The sequence below is a fragment of the Protopterus annectens genome, chromosome 5.part0, assembly GCF_019279795.1.
Source record: "Protopterus annectens isolate FY-2018-M chromosome 5.part0, PAN1.0, whole genome shotgun sequence".
In the NCBI taxonomy this organism is placed as follows: domain Eukaryota; kingdom Metazoa; phylum Chordata; order Ceratodontiformes; family Protopteridae; genus Protopterus; species Protopterus annectens.
In genome coordinates, this window is record NC_056735.1 from 1,300,755,872 (window position 1) to 1,300,776,596 (window position 20,725).

General features: G+C 42.1%; 1 protein-coding gene across 1 annotated transcript in view; it reads right to left on the reverse strand.

The window, feature by feature from the left end:
• The window catches only part of UPF3A (UPF3A regulator of nonsense mediated mRNA decay), a 1,027,051-nt gene extending 1,006,769 nt beyond the window's left edge, over positions 1-20,282 (reverse strand). The window contains exon 1 of the mRNA XM_044071110.1: positions 19,759-20,282. Within this exon, the coding sequence (XP_043927045.1) occupies positions 19,759-19,890 (132 nt within the window). The 5' untranslated portion in view covers positions 19,891-20,282. The remainder of the gene's footprint in view (positions 1-19,758) is intronic.
• Between the last annotated feature and the right edge of the window lie 443 nt (positions 20,283-20,725).

Genomic DNA, 20,725 nt, shown 5'->3' on the forward strand with positions numbered 1-20,725 from the left:
AAATGCTTTTGAGGGTGAAATTTTTACATTTAGACTTGCTTACAATGTGGAACCTAACCATATAAATATATGTGTATATATATATATATATATATATATATATATATATATATATATATATATATGTGTGTGTGTGTGTGTGTAGATATATATATATATATATATATATATATATATATATATATCGAGCGAGACACACACACACACACACACGCACACACACACACACACACACACACACACACACACACACACACACACACATATAAAGCATGCATAGTTATACTAATAACTGTTCATTCAATTGTTAACCAGTTAAGCCTGATGGACATGTGTGCCTTTTCAGGTGGTGACCCAGGAGCACTGCCTGATTAAGTGACTTGTGCAGAGTCAAAATACACAAGTGAAGGTGGAAGGAATCAGCGTACCTGGGTACATGAAAAAGTGCATATAGTTATATACTTATCTACACATAAATACATACATACATATATATATATATATATATATATATATATATATGTGCATATATATATATATATATATATATATATATATATGTGTGTGTGTGTGCACACACAAACATATGTGTTTATCTATACAATGATAGCTCATTACTATTCAAAAACAACCAAGCTTAGTGATTAGCACAACCAGCATGCACACTATAAGTTGAGTGCATACTAACATAAAAAATGAAGCCACTGAGTACCCTTAAGCTTTCAGACTTTATTCTATCAGTATATGCTATAGAGGCATACATCTCAACTGTCCAGATTTTCACAGAATGTCCAGAATTTTACCTCATATTTTTAGTCTGTTCCTCATAATATTTGTGGTTTTCCAAAAAAAAATCACTGAGGAGTGAAGTCACTAAATAATAACTCACATTTCAGTTTTAGACTTCATATCCTTCAGACAATGAATGAGAGAATGAGAACACAAATCCTGGTATTCTAGCAGCTTTCTAAGAGTAACATTTAGAATCAGTACATATTTTGGGGCTTTTGTCCTCTGTTATTTAAGGCTTTGTCCACATTTCTTGAGCTAAGAAGGTAACAGGTATGAAGACAGGGCACAACAAATATAAGAAAATCCGGTACATTCTGCAAAACTAAAGAAATGTACCTGATTTTCCTTGTATTTCTGCCCTGTCTCTCGTACCTCTAAAATGACCTGCTTTTATAGTTAAAAAAAAAAGCAATGGCAATCTTTCTTTATCCATTGCTTGTATTCAACAGCACTGATGTACTGTGCAAGTGTGGCAACTTATGTCCCATACACATGTGCAGTACATCAACAAACACCAAACAATGGGGAAACGATGCAGCAGAACACTATGGCACCATTATATAAAATTATTACTTAAGTATGCAATTTTTTTCTTCAATAATTTCATTATATAACAGCAATAACTGACTCGTGGTTGTGGGTATATGAGGATTTACCCACAGTTGGATTTGTTTAATCACGAGGGCAAAACCATGTCAACCGTTGGTAAATCCTCAATATACCCACACTCACTCATCATTTTTGAAAACACATGCACAAATATATCTATATATATGGTTGCAGTCAAGAAAACTAAACACTCATATCAGCAACACTTTTTAGTGACGTAAAAAAAATGAACACTCAAATGAGCAAACATTCTTTTCAATGGAAGTTTAGCCAGAAGGATTTTGTATGAGGTTGCATTGCAGCAGGGTAAGGGGAATTTGCTCTTACACCACTTTTGTTCAATCTCAGAGCTGATATATATAAACTGCATGGGGAGGGGGGCTGTATCCCACTCATGGTGGGGCCAGGGGTGCTCACCCCTCCTGCAAAAAAAATTACTTTTACTTGTGCCAGATTACAATCATTTTAGAGCAGCTCTAAAATTATTGCTCTTTTAACTTTTGCTAATTTGAGCATTCAATATTCCATGATATATCTCACCCATCGGTGTGGACATTGGCTCTAGATAATGGTCACTGTTGATGTGAAGCCACAATCCCATGTAGAAAATGGGAAAAAAGGAGTTAATGCTGATGACAATATATATATATATATATATATATATATATATATATATATATATATATATATATATATATATATATATAAACATCCAAATAGCAGTAATGAATTTTATCAACTCCAGGTCTGGTCAAAATCCATTTAGCCAGCAAAATTTGGTCAGCTACACAGATAGTCAACAGATGAGAAATCGTACAATTCTCAAGGATGGTAAATATGCTCATTCCCTGACATATATATATAAAATTGCATAACCTCCCACATGGGGGTTGCAGGGGTGGCTTGTCCCCTGTAAAAGAAAGAAGTTATGTCTTACCATAACTTTCCATCTGTGTTGTAGATCTTTGTTCATTCATTCATTACAGCTAGGACCTCTGTTCCATCCTCGGAACCGATACGGCCGTTTCCCAGCTCGTGCAAGCCAAAAACTCTCAGCTAAAACCTACCCATAATGCCCCTCTCCTAGTTACTCCAGATCGAGTTTGCCCGCCCTAGATAAAATATGTAGTAATAGAAATTATAGTAGGAGGCTCTGTCTGAGTAAATACCATAACCAGGAGTTCCTAAAGTGCACCAGGAGTCCAGGTAGGGGGAAGAAGGGTGGAAGTAATGAATGAACAAAGATCTACAACACAGCTGGAATGTAATGGTATGACATAACTTCTTTATCTGATGTTGTAAATCTTTGTTCTTTCATTACAGCTAGGACCGAGTCCCCAGCTACTTGAGTCCTGGGTGGCCCTAAGGAAGGATATTCCTGAGCACCATAGAACCAAAAGATGCTCGTCCCCTGGAGGTCAAATCCAATTTGTAATGAGATATAAAGGTATGAGGTCTTGCCCAAGTGGCTGTTGTGCGTATATCATCCATAGAGGCTCTGGAATGAAAAGCTACAGAAGTAGCCATAGATCTGGTAGAATGAGGCTTTATTCTGGAAGGTAAGGATAGCTTATTTTGTTGTTAGATAAAGGTAATAATGATTCTAAGTCAACAGGATAAAGTCACTTTGGAAACAGGTTTACCCAATCTGGGTCCTGCAAAGGCCACAAACAATTGATCTGTTTTCCTGAAAGATTTAGTCCTGTCCAAATAACAACAAAGCTGCCAATGTACATCAAGGGTGTGCAAAAGGTACTCCCCTCTATTAGAATGCTGAGGGAAGAAAACCGGCAGGTCAATAGATTGGTTAACGGAAAAGCCAGAAATGACCTTGGGCAATAAAGAAGGGTCAGTACGGAGGTACACCCTATCCGTGTGGAAGATCAAGTAAGGACTCTTGACACTCAAGGCCTGCAGCTCAAATACTCTTCCCGCTGAGGTAAGTGCTAATAGAAGTAAGGTATTCCATGCCACAAATTTCAAATCACATGAATCAAAGGATTCGAAGGGAGAACCTGTGAGAGACTGAAGCACCAGAGTCAAGTCCCTGGGTTCTAAGGGAGGCTTGACCAGAGGTTTAACATGTAATACTCCCTTCAAAAAGGTCTTGCATTGGTGGTGTGACATAACTGAAGAATTATCAAGACCATTATGAAAATCAGCGATAGCTGCTAAATGTACAGTGATCATTGAAGCTGAGGCTCCTGCATGTAAAACAGTAGTCAGGTATGGTAGGATCCTTTGAATAAGCATAGAGAAAGGGTCTAAGTTCTGGTCTTTGGCCCAAATAGAGAACCTAGTCCATTTACTAGAATAAACTTTTCTAGTGGAAGGTTTGTGTGAGGCCAGAAGAATTTCACAAACAGGAGATGGGATGTCAGGTGGCCTGGCAATCACTGGAAGTGGGTGAACCAAGCTGTGAGCTTAAGACTGTGCAGGTTTGGATGAATCAGTCCCTAAGGATGAGATAACAGGTCCTGGGAATGATCCAGGATACATGGGCTGTGAATCAGATGAGGCCATAGAAATGGGAACCAGACTTGACATGGCCAGTAGGGGGCAATGAGGATCACTTTGCCTCTCAACCTCTGAGCTTTCTGGAGAAATTTTGGGATGAGGGGAAATGGGGGAAAGGCATACAGAAGATCTGGGGGCCAATCATATGTTAGAGCATCCCTCGGTGGTTCCCCCTGAGGGGGGGATCAGGGCAAAATAGCTTCTGCATTTGTAGTTTTAGAGGGGAAGCAAACAGGTCGCAGCAAGGCTTGCCCCAGCACTGGAAGAGCCGATCTGCTGTTAAAGGGTTGAGGGACCACTCGTGAGGCATCAGGATGTTCCTGCTCAGACTGTCCGCAATAAGATTGGAACTCCCAGGAATGTGCGTTGCTATATGAAAGCAGTTAGAAATTATCACCCAGTGCCAAATCTTCATGGCTTCCCGACAGAGGGGGTAAGAACTGGTTCCGCCTTGCTTTTTGATATACCAGACAACTGACATGTTGTCTGACTAAATTGCAATGGTCCCTGAGGGAAGGGATGCATGGAATGCTTGCAATGCTAAGAGAACTGCCCTCAGTTCCAGGACATTTATGTGCAAGTTGGCTCCATGGGGGACCAGGTGGTTTGGACAGTCTTTCCCTGGAAATGCCCCAGTGAAGCATCAGTGGTCACCGTGGCTGTGGGCTGAGGAAGACAGAAAGGTCGACATCAAAGATTCATTTGTGGCTTCATCCACCATAGCATTTCTTACTTGCAATGGTTTGTAAGGCATATCATGTGGTTGAGTGGGTGAGTTAGCAACGACCATTGTGCGGAAAGGAGCCACTGCAGGATTCTCATGTGCAGTCTCACCAGTGGTACTAACGTAATGGCAGCTGCCATGGAAGCCAAGAGTTGCAGTACAACACATGCTGGCACATAGGTCTGAGGAAGAAGGTCTTGGCTTTGGTGACTTATTTTCAAAAGCCTGTGAGGGGGGAGAGAAGCTTGACAGGATGTTGTGTCGAAGACTGTTCCAATAAATTCCAGTGTCTTCGCTGGGGACATTTGAGATTTGTCTTTGTTGATTGTAATCCCCAAGGGGAGAGTGAGCTTGAGTGTAAGAGAGGCTGCAGACTAGAAGATTCCTGGTCGGAGGGGAAAGGAGACAATCATCTAGATAGGGAAACACCTGGAATCCTTGTAGTCGAAGATGAGCTACCACAAGAGCCATACATTTGCTGAACACTTGGGGGGGCTGTTGAGAGACCGAATGGCAGTGCCCTGAACTTGTAGTGATTGGCTCCCAGCCAGAAGTGGAGAAACCTCCAGGAGCGGTGATCCATCTTTATGTGATAGTACGTGTCCTGGAGGTCTAAGAGAACATCCTGTTATCCCTCCCTAGGAAAGGAAGAATGGACTGTATTGTGACCATCCGGAATTTTTGAGGCTTGAAAAATTTGTTCAATAGGCTGAGATCCAGGATTGGTCTCTAGTCCCCTGTCATTTTTGGCACTAAAAAAGAACCTTGAGTAAAACCCGGATCCTGTCTGGTTAGGTGGGACTGGTTGGATTACTCTTTTCCTTAGCAGCTTTTCTATCTCTAAGGCTGCTAATTCCATCTGATTGAGTGGTACATCGAGGATTCGTTTGATGGGTCTGGGAGTTAATATGTTCATAGGTTCATACTAGGCTATCTGCCCTAGGGCATTTATAAGCCTAGCCAGAGTGTGTTTGGCTTTCGCCACCCATTTTAAATTAATTTTGCTATGCCCTTTCTCGAGGTTAGTACACTGTGCCTCTATCTAACAGTGACACAGAAGTGATACCTGGGGTAAAACTACGATCCCCCATCCACTCATCAAGATTCTTCTTGAAGAGAGTCAATGAGGGACTCTGCCTAACCTGGACTGGGATTTTATTCCAGAGTGAAGGGAGCCTCTTGGTTATGAATCTGTCCCTCCAGCATGTCCTATTTATTTCAGTGCTGAGGTTCAAGTCTCTCGAGCGCGTAGCTCGATGGGATTTGAATTTTCTGAGGTGCAGCATGTCCATTAATTCCGGGTTGGACATGGCTTTATACGTCAGGCACAGATCACCTCTGAGCAGGCGATATGCCGCTGAGTAGAGCTGGAGTTTCTTTAAACGGGCAATATATGGCATCTGTTTGAGCTCTTTGATCCTCTTGGTGAGGTACTTTTGGGGTCTTTCCAGTTGCTGCAGGTGTCTGGTAAGGTACATCCCAAAAGGGGCATTGTACTCAATTATGGGCCTGATGAGGGATGAGTAAAGAGGCACGATGACCTCCCCTGATCTAGATGTGAATCCCTTCATGATTAGGTGGGCTATATAAAATGTTTTTCTAACCACTTTGGCCACGTGGTTGTCAAATGAGAGATTGCTATCAACTTGGGTCACCAGGTCCCTAATTACGTCTTCCGTACTTAATGGATTACCACTTATGTGGTAATTTGTGGGCACTTTGTTTTTGCCAAAGGGGATGACTATACACCTTTTGGCATTTAGCTTGAGGCCATGGGTCTGGCACCAGTTGTCTGTTTCTATGAGGCCCTTTTGGAGGATGCTTGTGTCAGCTGGAGAGTCGATTATGGCGCCCAGTTTGCAGTCATCTGCGAACTTGGTCAGCCACAGTCCTTCCGTGTTGGCCTGTACCTCTGAGAAATATATACCGAACAAGAGAGGTCCCAGGACTGAGCCTTGTGGGACACCACTTGTAACTGGTTTGGAGTCTGACATGGCTCCAGCAATTCTAACCATATGGGTTCTGTCCTTGAGCCAGTTTGCAACACATCTAGTGACATAGGGGTTTATATTTACGCTGGTGAGCTTATCTATAATGCCCGAGTGGGGTATTGTATCGAAGGCTTTTGCGAGGTCCAGGTAGGCTGTGTGGACCATCTTCCCCTCATCAATGGCCTTGGTGACTGTTTCAAAGAAATCGACCAGGTTTAAGAGGCAGGATCTGCCCTTAACAAAGCCAATTGGGTAGGATCCAGTGTCTGTAGGTCCCCAATATCTTTATTTATAAGGTCCATGATGATCCTTTCCATAGCTTTGCAGACCAAGCTAGTCAGGCTTATGGGGCGATAGTTTCCAGGATCCGTTGAGGCACCACCTTTGTGGAGAGAGACCACCGTTGCTGTACGCCACTCTTTGGGTACATATCCTGTAGTAAGGCTGAGATTGAACAGTAGTTTTATGTTTGGGTTTAGCTCTTCTTGGAGTTCATGTAGGACGCAGCCTAGGACACCGTCTGGTCCCATTGATGCTTTGTTTTTTGCTTTGGAGAGGGCGGCTCTTACCTGAGCATCTGAGATGTCAGGGGGGCAGCACTCTGCTGGAATAGATATTTGCCCTTTTGGTGGGGGGGGGGGAGTTTGCGCTGAACCTATCAGCTAGGATGTTGGCAATGTCTGTGGGTTCGGTGTATTTTTTGTCATTTTGGACTAATTCTGAGCATATCTGGGAATTCCCACCCAGGTTCCTAACATAAGTAAAGAAAAAAAAAATGAAAAGACCAATGGTTAGACCACAGCTGAAGATAAAAATGGAAAAATCCACGTCAGGAAATAAATCACTTGCAGCTTCACTGTAATGCCCTTTATAAAACCAAAAGTTGTAACTGAGATGTAGTAGTCAAGGTAGGAAACGGTTCACTTGCAGTTTCACATCACTTTATTAAACAAGAGTAAGCGCTTTCACGATCTAAGTCAGCTGATCGCTTTTTCAGACTCATAAAAACAGTTAAAACATTGGTATTTAAAATATGGTTCAACCAATGAAAACACATATAGAACTATGACAAACACTAATTAAAATTGCATACATCAGTACATTAATTTGCCTTATATTCTGCATAAGATGAAATAAAATATACATATAACAGACACATTTTATGTAATAATCCAATGTTTTAGTGGTCTGGATTTTAAAAAAGGTTTCAAGGAAACAGCATTGTTCAATCCAGGAAACCTATCTGCCTGAAGTAATAAAATCCATCTTTGTAAACTAAACTAAAGAAAGCCTTGTGATTATCCTTAGTGTCCTGTGCAATTTTTCTCTTGAAGCTGGCCTTAGACGATTTTATGAGTGCCAGTAGTTTTTTGCTAATACTGATCAGAGATGCCTTACCTTTTTGGGATTTTGCTCTATCATGAAGTAGCTTCCTCCTTCTATTGTATAGTTTGTTTATGGTTGGGGTCCACCAGACAGGACGTCTGCCTTTGGAGGATTGGGTCTTGGTTTTATTTGGGATTGCATGATCCATGCATTCCTGAAGGTGTTCATAGAATGCGTTTATAAAGGATTCAGCGGTCTGGGCCGTATATTCCACAGGCCCGGGGGATTTGAAAGATTCCACCTCGGTTTTGAGGATTGTGAAATTTGCTTTAGAGAAGTTTTTCACTGTGGTTTTCTGGGCAGGGGGTGGGGTCGGGATGTGAATATCCAGTGAGATTAGTTTATGGTTTGATCTTACCAGTGAGGGATACACTTCTGGTCTGGAGCACAGAGTCCCCATGTTGGTGATGATCAGGTCTAGTATTTTTTCCCCTCTTGTGGGAGTGGTAACAAGTTGTTCCATAGCATTTGAGTTTATAAATTCTAGGAACCTTTGGGCTAGGGTGTTGGAGCTAGAGTAATGCTCGCAGTCTATGTTTGGGTCGTTGAAGTTGCCCAGTATAATGGTGTTTGGAGAGACCTTCATATTTTCCAATGTTCTCAGGAAGGCCGAGTGGAGTTCCTGGATTTGGGAGGGTGGTCTGTAGCAGGCTATAAACTGGAAGGAAGTTTTACCCACTGTTATTTGCACATGGATAGTCTCTGATGCTTCGTGCTGTGCCACCAACCTGGAGGTGTGGGTATCTTTGACGAATATTGATACTCCCCCTCCTTTTGTGGTTCGGTCCAGGTTTTGGGGCCGAAAAGCATGGTATGAGGTATAACCTGGTAGTGCTGGGGTGCTCTCAGGAGCCTTGAGCCAGGTTTCTGTTACTGCACAGATATCGATGTTCTCCATGCTAAGGAGAGTTTTGAGTGCATGTATCTTGAGGTTTAGACTTCTGGCGTTGAGTAGCACTACTCTTAGTTTCTTATCCCTTGTGATACCTATGGAGGTGGGTTTGTCTTTTGAGCCTTGCCTAAAAAAGACACTATGGGGTTAGCAAGAGCCTTTGCCAATATCCAAAAGCCTAGGGGTGATAGGTGCAAGCCGTCCCTAGCGAAGCATCGTGGCTTGTCGAGCATGTCATCCCAGGCTGACAGGCATCAGATCCCCTTTGAATGACACAAATACTTAAGCCAATTGTTGAAATTGATCATCTTGTCTTCATATTGTGGCATCATTCTTGGTGAAGGTAAGATGCTACTCAAGGTCAGGGTCATACCTGCCTGGGCTACATGCTCAGAGAGCTCCTCTATGTCTCTTTTCATGTAGTCCAGGGAGGTATGTCTCAGGTCATTCACACCAGCATGGACAATGACTGAGTCATATTTGTACTTGCCTTGGAGTGACCTGAGTGCTTGTGTTATGTGGCGGATCCTAGCACCTGACAGGTAGCTCACCATGACCTTCTCCTTGTTCAGCCTGGTGAGCGGGACGTCAGTGTGCCTGACGATAGAGTCACCTATTACAAGTGTATCAGGTGTGTTGTTTAGCCTTAAGGGCTGTGGCTGTTCGGCACACTGGCTTTGTGAGCTATGTGTTGCACGTGTTTTGTTTTGGGGTAGCGGTTGCTTGGATGTCTGCTTTGGAGGTCTCCGCTGCTTAGGCACATTTTTATTTAGAGCCTCCGAGTATGTTTTTGTGTGTTTATGTGTTTGGTTTGCTGCCGTGGTAGGTCTATGTGAGACTGGAATTGTAGTGAGTGTGGTTTCCTTTTCCCCCTAACTGGTTACGCCAGTACTGAGTTGAGAGAGCTTAGCCTCCAGTTTGGCTATATGGTTTCATCTCTCACATGTGTTGGAATTTGTTGGGAGGAGGAGAGGGTTGTCTGTGTACATGAGGCAGTTGTAACATTGCCTCAAGATTCCCAGATTCACCAGTGGACCGAAAAGGAGATTGACAACTGACCTTTGGACATGTTAGAATAGTATTGGGAATTCCTTTATAATTGAAAAAAAAGGGCCAATGGGGAACAAGGTACTCAAGGGGAGTTTGTGAGGGTGTAGTGCTTTTAATTTTTTAGTGCTGACTTATATAATTGCTTTAATGAGCAAGTGCCAGGTAACTTAAATGCAATGTGCTACAGGTAACTTAAATGCAAAAATTCATTTCACAGCTAAACTGTCCTTAAAGGTTTGGTTTAATTGGAACAGCATTTTAATCAACAGAATTGTGTTGCAGTTATTAGTGTGCTTACTACCGGGCTTTTTGGATCCTTCTCCGGTGTTTTAAATGCAAAAACGACAAACAGTAACTTTCATTCAAGTGAAACAAGGAAATAAGTATAGTAAGCAATGCAGATATCACTAGGGATCCACAGAAGCACTCAAAAGCTGCGTTTTAGGTGGAATTAGCATTTCAGGGAAATAACAAGCAAACAAACAACAAGCATACAAACAAAGCTAGATACAACAGACCTGGATCTAGTCTATGCTACAGCAAACAAGGTGTACCAGTTTCAGTAAGAAGCAGTTCAAATATGCAGGCACTATAAGCCCTTAACCAGAAATTCCCAGCTCAGAAGGGCAGAGTCCAGCCTCTCCTCCCACAAGAGTGCAGACCACGAACTCTCTTAATGTAAAATAACTGGCCTGAAGCCCAAGTGCTTAAACCAGAATTAATACACTTTTAGAATAACAGACACTGAGCCCTCAATCAGCAGTTCCCAACTTAGAAGGATGTAAGCTACCTGTCCAGCCACTACAGTGCAGACCACAAACCTTCTTAATGTAAAACAACTGGTCTGAAGCCCAAGTGCTTAAACTAAAAGGCTTAGAATGAGTTACACCAAGCAGTAATAAATACAACTGAGTACTTTTAAGATGACGCAAAAGCAAAATAAAATAGGAAGAAACACAAATACAGTAAAAGCAGATACATTTTTTTTTTTTTGAGTGAGCAAATGAGACGGGCCCAAGAGGAGTATCCAAGTGCAAATTTACAAGAGGGGCGGGCAGTTTCAAAGCCACCAAGATTAACACCAAGACAAAAACAGGGAGGGTGGGTGGAGACCTACTGAAAAAACAGTCACAACTTCCAGCTAGATATTGCTCAATGCAACACAAACAAATTACTTTAAATCGTGTATTATTTGATAAAAGTGCAGATAAAAATCTACTTAACTCCACTCATGCAGGTCTCAGTTGGCCAAAGCTCACAGTTTAAACAGAAAACAATTCACTGTACCACTTGTATAAGACAGAAACCGAATAACAATGAGGTAAACTACCCCCACTTATCACTGGCTATGTAGGTTTTTTAACAAGCCTTAACTGAAAATACCACTTGTATAAGAAAAAACAGTCACAACTTCCAGTTAGATATTGCTCAATGCAACACAAAAGTCGAAAGGTATTTGGTAGCCTCTGGATATTATTCTCTGCACCCAAACATTGGTAGTAATAAGATGTCAGGCTGGTAGATGCAGAGAAAAACGACCCCCGACAGCTTCCAGAGGGAAGCAATCGGGCCACTACTCAGGAGCACTGGTAGGGTATGCCAGAGAAAGAATCTCTAGCGCCCTGGTTATGCAGACCACCTCTACCCCAAAAGGGATGTCTTCCATATGAGTTGCCCCCTCTGCCCTGGAGGGATTGTTCACCACAAGTGTCAAGAAAAGGTTCTTGAGATTTCTTGAACCAAATTTTTCCTCCCTTCTGGTTCCTGCAGTAGCACCTCTGGAGGGTTGGAAAGGCATATGCCCACAGCAGACAAGGTCTTTCCGACATTCTACTATGTGTAAGTGTATCTCGTACTTTGGGTCCAAAAAGTGCAGATTTGTCGACAGGTGCATTGACGAAGGAAAAATTAAAGGGGTCTGTAAAGTCACACAACCGCATCCAAGCATTACGTCTCAAGATAACACCTGATGTGGCAGCTCGAGCTGCCCCCTCAGTGGAGTGAGATACCAAACGCATCAAGGAGTTCGAGATGGATTCAAGGGTAGCTAGCTGCGTGGCGGCAGTATCATGCACCTCATCAGACAGTACCCCACCAAACAGAAAGACATTTCGGAAATTAGGTCTCTTTGGAGATGAGTAAAGTGTGCCAGATAGTTCAGTGACTGAATGGCGAATGTCACTGAAGCATAGGCCCATTTCTCTAGTCTGTCCATGGTACGGGACTCTCTGTTTGCAGGATGAACGGTGGAACTATCTTCCACCAGTTCCCTCTTGGTGGCCACCACCACAACCATAGAATCAACTGTTAACTGCTAGGATCAGTGGTGCTGGTCTTCAGGTGTAGATCAAATTTTTGTCTGGCCTCCGAGGGACAGGTTCCATGTTGTCCGGGGGCTTCCAGGCACTCTGCACAATAGTTTAACAAGGTCATCTGCTGGTGGGCTCACCCAGGAAGTAGATGCCTGGGCACAGAAGGCATGCAGGAACACTGATTCCTCAGAAGAAGGGTTATAGGACTTCCAGTCTCTCCGCTGCTTGAAGATTTCAAGAATGTCTCCGAATGAGATGTCGTCTGGGGGAGACAATGTGAACCCTCCCCCCTCATCACAATCAGTGTCTGCGGTGATAGATTCCTCCGGTGAATCAAGGTGCTTCCTCTTGCACCGTTTCTTCCAGGGTGGCTCCCCAGTGGGATCTCCTGAGGAGGACTCTAGAGAAGGGGTTCCCATCAAAGAGGTTTCTTGTAACTCTTGTGCCTGGGGTCACAAAATAGAGGGTTGGGAGAGGAGCATGCTAGGGGAGGGTTCTGACACTGATGTCACTGGTGCTGACTGCGAGTCCACTACCTGTACAGCAGGCCCACCTGAGGAGGGATGGGAATCCGGAACCGGGAGGGAGAACCTTGGAACTGGAGTCACACCTCGCCGTAAGGAGCCCACCTCCAGGTGATGAGCTCTGAGAGAACTGGAAGCCATCTGAGCCATGGATATAGACGGTGCCAGCGAGAAAATAGGTGCTGGGCTAGGTACCAAGGTACGGATGGTCCACGCACTGCTTTGGGAGAGCATTGGTTCCACCGGAGCTGATGCAGCAAGGGTGGATGGTGCCGACAGAGAAAACATTGCTGTCAGAACTGAGACAGTATGCACTGGAGGTATCTTGTCCTTGGCAGGTATTCGAGTTTTGGAGCCGATGGCACCAAAGAAACTGTTGGCACCATAGCTGAGGATGGTGCCGAAGCAGGTACAGTCATCGGAGCCAATGTCAGATCCAAGTATGGCACCAAAGTCAGCGGTGCCAAGGTCAGAGACAAAATAGGGGTGAATATCATGGACAGCACAGAGGGAAAAGACACAAAGCCTGGTGTAGAAGAGGTGTGCACCAAGGAAGCACGGAACCGACTTGGTTCCACAACTGACGGAGATACAGGAACTGAGTGACTCCATTTGTCCTTATGTTTTTTGGTCTTTGGAGGGGGGTGACCTCAGACCCACATACAGCCTCGAAAAGGGTGCCTTGAGTAATCCATTTTTCCTTATGTTTCTTGGTCTTTGGAGGGGGGGGTGACCTCAGACCCAGATAGAGCCTCGAAAAGGGTGCCTTGAGTAATCCATTTTTCCTTATGTTTTTTGGTCTTTGCAGGGGGTGAGACCTCCAAACTAGATAGAGCCTCCAAAAAAGATGTCTTGAGTAATCCGTTTGTTCTTATGTTTTTTGGTCTTTGGAGGGGATGAGACCTCCAACCAGACAGAGCCTTCGAAAAAAGGTGCCTTGAGTAATCTGTTTTTCTTTATGTTTGTTGGTCTTTGGAGGGGGTGCTATGGTTTGGTCGGAAACCATGCTGAGTATTGGAAAGGAGGCTGTTAGTAAGGAGGTAGTCTGAGACCTGAGAGTGTATGCATCTCTCTAGTATTTTGGAGAGTGGAGAGAGAATAGCTATGGGGTGGTAAATGATTAGTTCTATGGAGAGGCCGCCTTTGTGGAGGGGAATTATATGTGATACTTTCCACAATGTGGGAACATAACTTTCTGACAGAGATTGGTTAATCAAGATGGATACTAGGTGGGCCAGAGCATCAGCTGCGATGTGTAGATATTCACTTGGGAAGTTGTCTGCTGCTAATTTGGTGGGCTTAAATTTAGTTAAGAGTTTTTTTATGTTGGAGGTAGGTACAAGAGAAAAAGAGAAGGCAGGTCTTAGCTGAGAGTTTTTGGCTTGTGCGAGCTGGGAAACAGCTGTATAGGTTCCGAGGACGGAACCGAGGTCCTAACTGTAATGAAAGAACAAAGATTTACAACATAAGATATCATGTTTTTTAATCTATTGCTTTTCCCCAGCGCATGCACAGTAACATGTTGACATCTGCAGTGTCAACATTTTGTGGTCAGTGTTGTGAACGTTGACATTTGCGTGTTTCATCTCAAGTCAGTACACTACATGCACAGACACACACACACACACACATTTATTTATATATACAGATATATATATATATATATATATATATATATATATATATAGTTCCCTATCAGAAGCCTGAAACACTATAAGCCTGAAAATCAAAATCCTGAAACCAAAAGCCTGAAAACTCAAAATCCCGAAAACCCAAAATCCTAAAACTCAAAATCCTGAAAACACAAATAATGCTAATATGTCAATATAAAGACAGTAATATCTACCAACTGACCCTGACCCTAACCCTAAGGTCCGTCACTATCGCACACTCACCTGACCCGCGCCCTAACCCTAACTCACTTAAACCGCCCCTAACCCTCAGTTTTTGTCACTATTGCATACATGCCTAACCTGCGCCCTAACCCTAACTCACTTAAACCGCCCCTAACCCTAACATAAAACCAATCACACTTACCTGAACCCAACACATGACCTAACACCACAGGGCTAACAATAGCAAAGCCACAATGACGTCAGCATGTCCATTTTGTGTTTTCAGGATTTTGAGTTTCAGGATTTTGGGTTTTCGGGATTTTGAGTTTTCAGGCTTTTGGTTTCAGGATTTTGATTTTCAGGCTTATAGTGTTTCAGGCTTCTGATAGGGAACTATATATATATATATATATATATATATATATACAACACACACACACACACACACACACACACACACACACACACACACACACACACACACATGTATATATACAGTACATTTCCATTAAATCCCATCTTCACGCTGCTCTAGTTTGCTGGTATTTAATGACTTGACATGTACAAAACAAGATCTATGTGCTTCCTTTTCATGAGTAGTTCTCCTAGACCCTATTGGTTCAGGTACTTCTGATCTGGTGAGTAGTATCCCCTGTTATGCTTCATTTGCGATGTAACTGGAAGATTTTCATTGTTGAGTACAGATGAACTTCCTGTATTTACAGAGCCGTGAAATATTTCACTGGTACCACCGCTTTATTGCTGTACTGACCAACATTTCTTCATTTATATTTGTTTATGTCAATATTCTAGCCTTATAACACCTCTGTGTTTATTTGTAATAATTCCACCACTTCATCGTGTCACTCAGGTTGTGCTTTTCGGTAAGTTTTGCATATAAATTGTCATTGTTTAAGTTGATGCCTTCAGCTGTCAGTTTACTGTCTGTTATTGTTTGGTCTTACCATTAAGTACATGAAAATGGAAAGGTTCGTGATTGCAATAATGAAGCACATGGTATGGAAATGCAGACTCCCTCAGCAATGAAGGAGTAAAACACAACTGAATGATGTCATCTGGTGTGCAGACATTAAAAAAAAAAAGCTATAGTCTTAATTTATCTGTGTAGTTCTTTTAACATGACACTTTTCTCAGTCCTGCATGAATGCCTAAATACTGGCAAGACACAGCAGCGCCAGCACTGCGAAGACGTGGTAGGGGTTTAACGGAAAAGTACCCTATATGCAGAAAGAGAGAAAAAGAGTTTGATATATAAAATCTCAACTTATTAGATGTTTTCAATACTGCTTCATTGATCATCAACCATCATCTATTCCAAGACACCCCTATATATCATTAATAGGTTCATAGGTTGGTACTAGGCTATCAGCCCTTGGGCCTATACAAGCCTAGCCATAACAATTCTCTGGCTATTTCTTCCCACACTGTTTACTTCCCTGGACCCCTGTCTAGCAGGGCGACTGACGTGATCCCCGGGGTGAATTTCCTTTCTTCCATCCAATCGTCAAGGTTCCTTTTGAAGAGGGCCAAAGAGGCACTCTGTTTGATATGTATGGGCAATCTATTCCAGAGTCTGGGGAGTCTCTGGGTCAGGAACCTATCCCTCCAGCATGTTTTGTTTATTTTGATGACAAGGTTTAGATCCCTGGAGCGTGTGGCTCTGAGGGATTGGGATTTCTTTAAGTGTAGCATGTCCAACAGCTCTGGGTTTGACATGGCCTTGTATGTTAAGCAGAGATCGCCTCTGAGTAGGCGATATGCGACAGAGTATAGCTGGAGTTTTTTAAGGCGGTCAGCATAGGTCATCTGCTTTAGGCCTGTGATTCTTTTAGTGAGATATTTCTGTGGCCTTTCCAGTTGTTGCAGATGTCTTGAGAGGCACATACCAAACAGGGCATTGTATTCTATAATGGGTCTAATGAGGGATGAGTACAGTGGGACAATGGCCTCCTTTTTTCTGGAAGAAAAGCCATTAGTGATGAGGTGTGCCACATAGAAGGATTTCCTGACTGTTGTGGCAATGTGGTTATTGAAGGTGAGTCCACTGTCCACCTGTGTCCCTAAGTCTCTTATCACACTTTCGGTGTTTAGTGTACTGCCACCTATATGGTAATTCATGGGTACATGTTTTTTCCCAAAGGGGATAATTATACATTTCTTGGCATTGAGCTTGAGCCCATGGCTCTGGCACCAAGCATCTGTTTCTGTAAGGCCCTTTTGTAGAGTATCCACATCATTTGGGGATTCAGTAATGGCTCCCAGTTTGCAGTCATCTGCGAACTTTGTTAGCCAGAGTCCCTTAGTGTTAGCCTGTACTTCAGAGAAGTAGATGCCAAACAAGAGCGGTCCCAGGACTAAACCCTGAGGTACTCCACTTGTCACGTGTCTGGAGCTGGATTTGGAGTCAGCTACTTTTGCAGTCTGGGTTCTGTCAGTAAGCCAGTTGGCAACCCATTGGGTGATGTAGGGATTAATGCCCAGCTTAGTAAGTTTATCTATGATTCCAGAGTGGGGGATGGTGTCAAAGGTCTAGATAGGCTGTGTGAACCACCTTACCCTTGTCCATGGCTCTGGAGACTGACTTGAAGAAGTCAGTCAGGTTCAAGAGACAAGATCGGCCCTTCACGAACCCAAACTGGGTGGGGTCCAGTGTTTGAAGGTTGCCAATGTCTTTGTTTATAAGTTCCATTATAATACACTCCATGGCCTTGCAGATAAGGCTTGTCAGACTGATGGGACGGTAGTTTCCAGAATCCAAGGTGGATCTCCCTTTGTGGAGTGGGATAACTGTAACTCTGTGCCACTCAGTGGGCATGAAACCTGAAGTGAGGCTATGATTAAACATGACACTTAGGTGAGGTGCCAGTTCATATTGTAGTTTATGTAGTACACAGCCCGGGATGTCATCTGGTCCCATGGATGCTGTATTCATAGCTTTGGAGACTGCGTTTTTTACTTGAGTGGTCATTATTACCGGAATCTGGCAATCTTACGGTATTGAGATGGGCCATTTAGGGGGTGAGAGGGGGGTGAAGTTGGCACTGAATCAATCTGCCAAGATACTGGCAATATCCTTGGGATCAGTATATTTAATGCCATTCTGTTTTAGCTCAGAGCTAAAACTAAACCCACAGCTGAATTGGGAACCCACCAAGCAAAGGTGAATAAAGTCAAACTCTGGAAAAAAATACTAGATTGCAAAAAGGACTTCCTATTAAAATAATAAACTGGTGAGAATCAGGTGCAAGCAGTTAATCATCAAATACAAACCAACCTAAAAAAAGGAATAGCATCCATACCTTATTAAGCTTAGAAACCAGACAAAGCAAGAATCTTACCAGAAACCCCACCATGACTATTTACTATAGAACCCGCTAAATAAATTTAAAGAGTAAACTACTCAACACCAATTACTACCAACTCTTCAATCTTTAGCAATTAAACAAAAAAGTGCAGCCATATTTTGACAGAAAATAAAACCTCACAAATGTCATGAAATCAGCTTTATCCCAATTAAATTTCAAAAAATAACCCACTGGGTGATTGTTTACATTAGGACACACCCGGCTTCATTGAAGCAAGCATCACCCCATTATGACGTGGGCAGACCTTATAATGTCAGCCTTCTCATTTTTCATGAAATAAATGTTCATGTGAATCAAGTTTTCAAGTTTCTTTTAAGAAGACAAGATAAAATAAACAGGATAAATTCCACTGGGGGGCTTATGTTCCCAAACTGCCCAAAAGGACTGCAAGGTACATAAAACTATGTAAAGCAGGGGTGGCAACCCCCTTACTAAATGTGTGTGTAGCTGTGCCCATTTTAGTTTCATTTGTTTAATATTTTAACCTTGTATTTTAATGTTTAAAAAGTAAGGAATCAGAATAAAAATTTAAAAAGTGACAAAAACTTAACTGACAGCTTCATCGGGAAGTCAATCAAGTTGGCACCAACCAAACCTGCACAAAGTATGTTGATGTGATCCAAAAATAAACAATCTCTGTGCACAGTAAGTTGGCCCTTTAAGTCTTTATGTTGTTTATATAAAGCACAAATGAATCAAATATATCTCTTATCAAGTACATAATGGTAGAAGCAACAAAAGCACTAGAAATTGCAGATGAGTAGCACCATATTACTCAAATTCTTTGTCAATGCGAAAAATAATGGAGGGACAAAGGCCCAACATCAGGGACATTTTTTAAATATTACTATAGTGCACCTAAAAAGTTAAGAGAAGAATATGATTTGCAAAAACATGCATTTTCTTTACAAGAAGTCTGAAACACTACTGAAACTCTAATATATGGAATTGTTAATTCACTGTAATCTACAGTGCTTTATCAGGAAATCAAAAAATGAGGGATAGGGCAAAAATATGAGACAATTCAGAAACATTTGAGAGGTATGTGTATCTCTCATCATAAATATCAAATCTGCTATAAAACTGTACAGCTACTCGGACACCTCAAATGTCATAACAAGTTTAAGTCAAAAAGATCTTCAATTAAATATAAACTGATTGTTTTCCATATAATTTTAAATAAAAATAGTAGAATTATTGTTACTCATATTCAACAAGGAATTCTAGTAACCTTTTCAGTAAATGTAATTCATCACTGTACTGCATCTCCACATATTTATGTTACAATACTACATAAAACTACGCATACCAACTGATGTCACATGTATACTTTACCCAAGTCAAAAAAAAATGCTTTTGCTCAGTCTTCTCTCAGATTTCTTGACAAAAACACACAGTAGCCGTAAGCAAAATATCAGTGAACAGTGCTGCAAATCAGATAAAACGACGTATTTAATTGAAGTATTTAAGCAATGCACCAGACTGGGGACGTTGTAAGTAAATAATATTCATTAGTATCATTAAATTCTATGAGCTTTTTGGTATCTACAACAACAACCTTATCTGCAGCATTTTAAAAACGTAAGTGTTTTTTCTGTACAGGTCAAGACTAGGGCAGCGACTACTTCATATATTACAGCATTAACTGTCCCATTCAGCGCTGTCAAACCGGAACCCTAGTAGACTAAGCTGTTGTCCTTGGTGCTGAAAGTGGCACTCCCGCCGCTGCCCTGCACCCACCTTGGTAAGCATTTCTCGTTTTTCTTCTTTTAACCTATTCCCGTGGTCCTGCTCCCTCTGTTGGTTCTTAAACTGGATTTCGACAGCCCGCTTCTCTCTACCTCGCAGAATCCCATCTTTCTCAGACTTCATGATGCTCACCAGTGAAACGGCGGCATCGCGATACCTGCTAACCGTCTTTTTTCCATTTCATACCGCGAGACAGCGGTTGAGGTTTTGTTGGGGTACAAATGTTTAAAAGTGTATATTTTCTTTAATTAAAAAAAGAAGTAGTAAACCGGGCTACTAAGATTATTATTCACTCCAGAAGGACGCGCCTATCTCATTGCGCATTGTAACGGATATCTTATCCAGTTGCTTCAAGTTGCTGCTCTTGGTCCTGTAAATGTGTGTGATTGTGTGACGTAACTGGGTTTTAGTTACATGATTCTTGATTCTCTATTCTTTGGGTTATCTAAGTAAAACTGAGTCTTTTCTGAGCACTCCACTTCTGAATCCTAGGAACGATTGAATGGTATACAAATTACCAGCGAACTGTGGGGCACGGCAATGCGCGCAAGCGCGACACTATGACTCTTCAACCAGTAGTATTTTTATGTTTCTATTGTTCTTTGTAGCTAAAACTAGGGTTACCACCTGTTCCACTTTGCGAGGGACAGTCCCTCTTTGGGGTTTGGGCAGTTGTGTCCTGACAAAAAATATTAAAAATGGCAAATGTCCTGAGATTGTAGGACATAATTCCTATATTTTATGTAATAGTTGCATAAAACAGTTATTATGTATCTAAAATACCTAAATGTTATAAGAAACAGAATAATCAACTAAAATGTTACAATAATAAGCTTTTATTTAGGCAAAAAAGTTAAGTTCTATCCTTTGTACTGACCGTGGGTATGTGTCGGCCTGTAAAATCTGATGTTTGTACCGAAAATGTCCCACTTTGGCCTTTTGAAAAGGTGGCAACCCT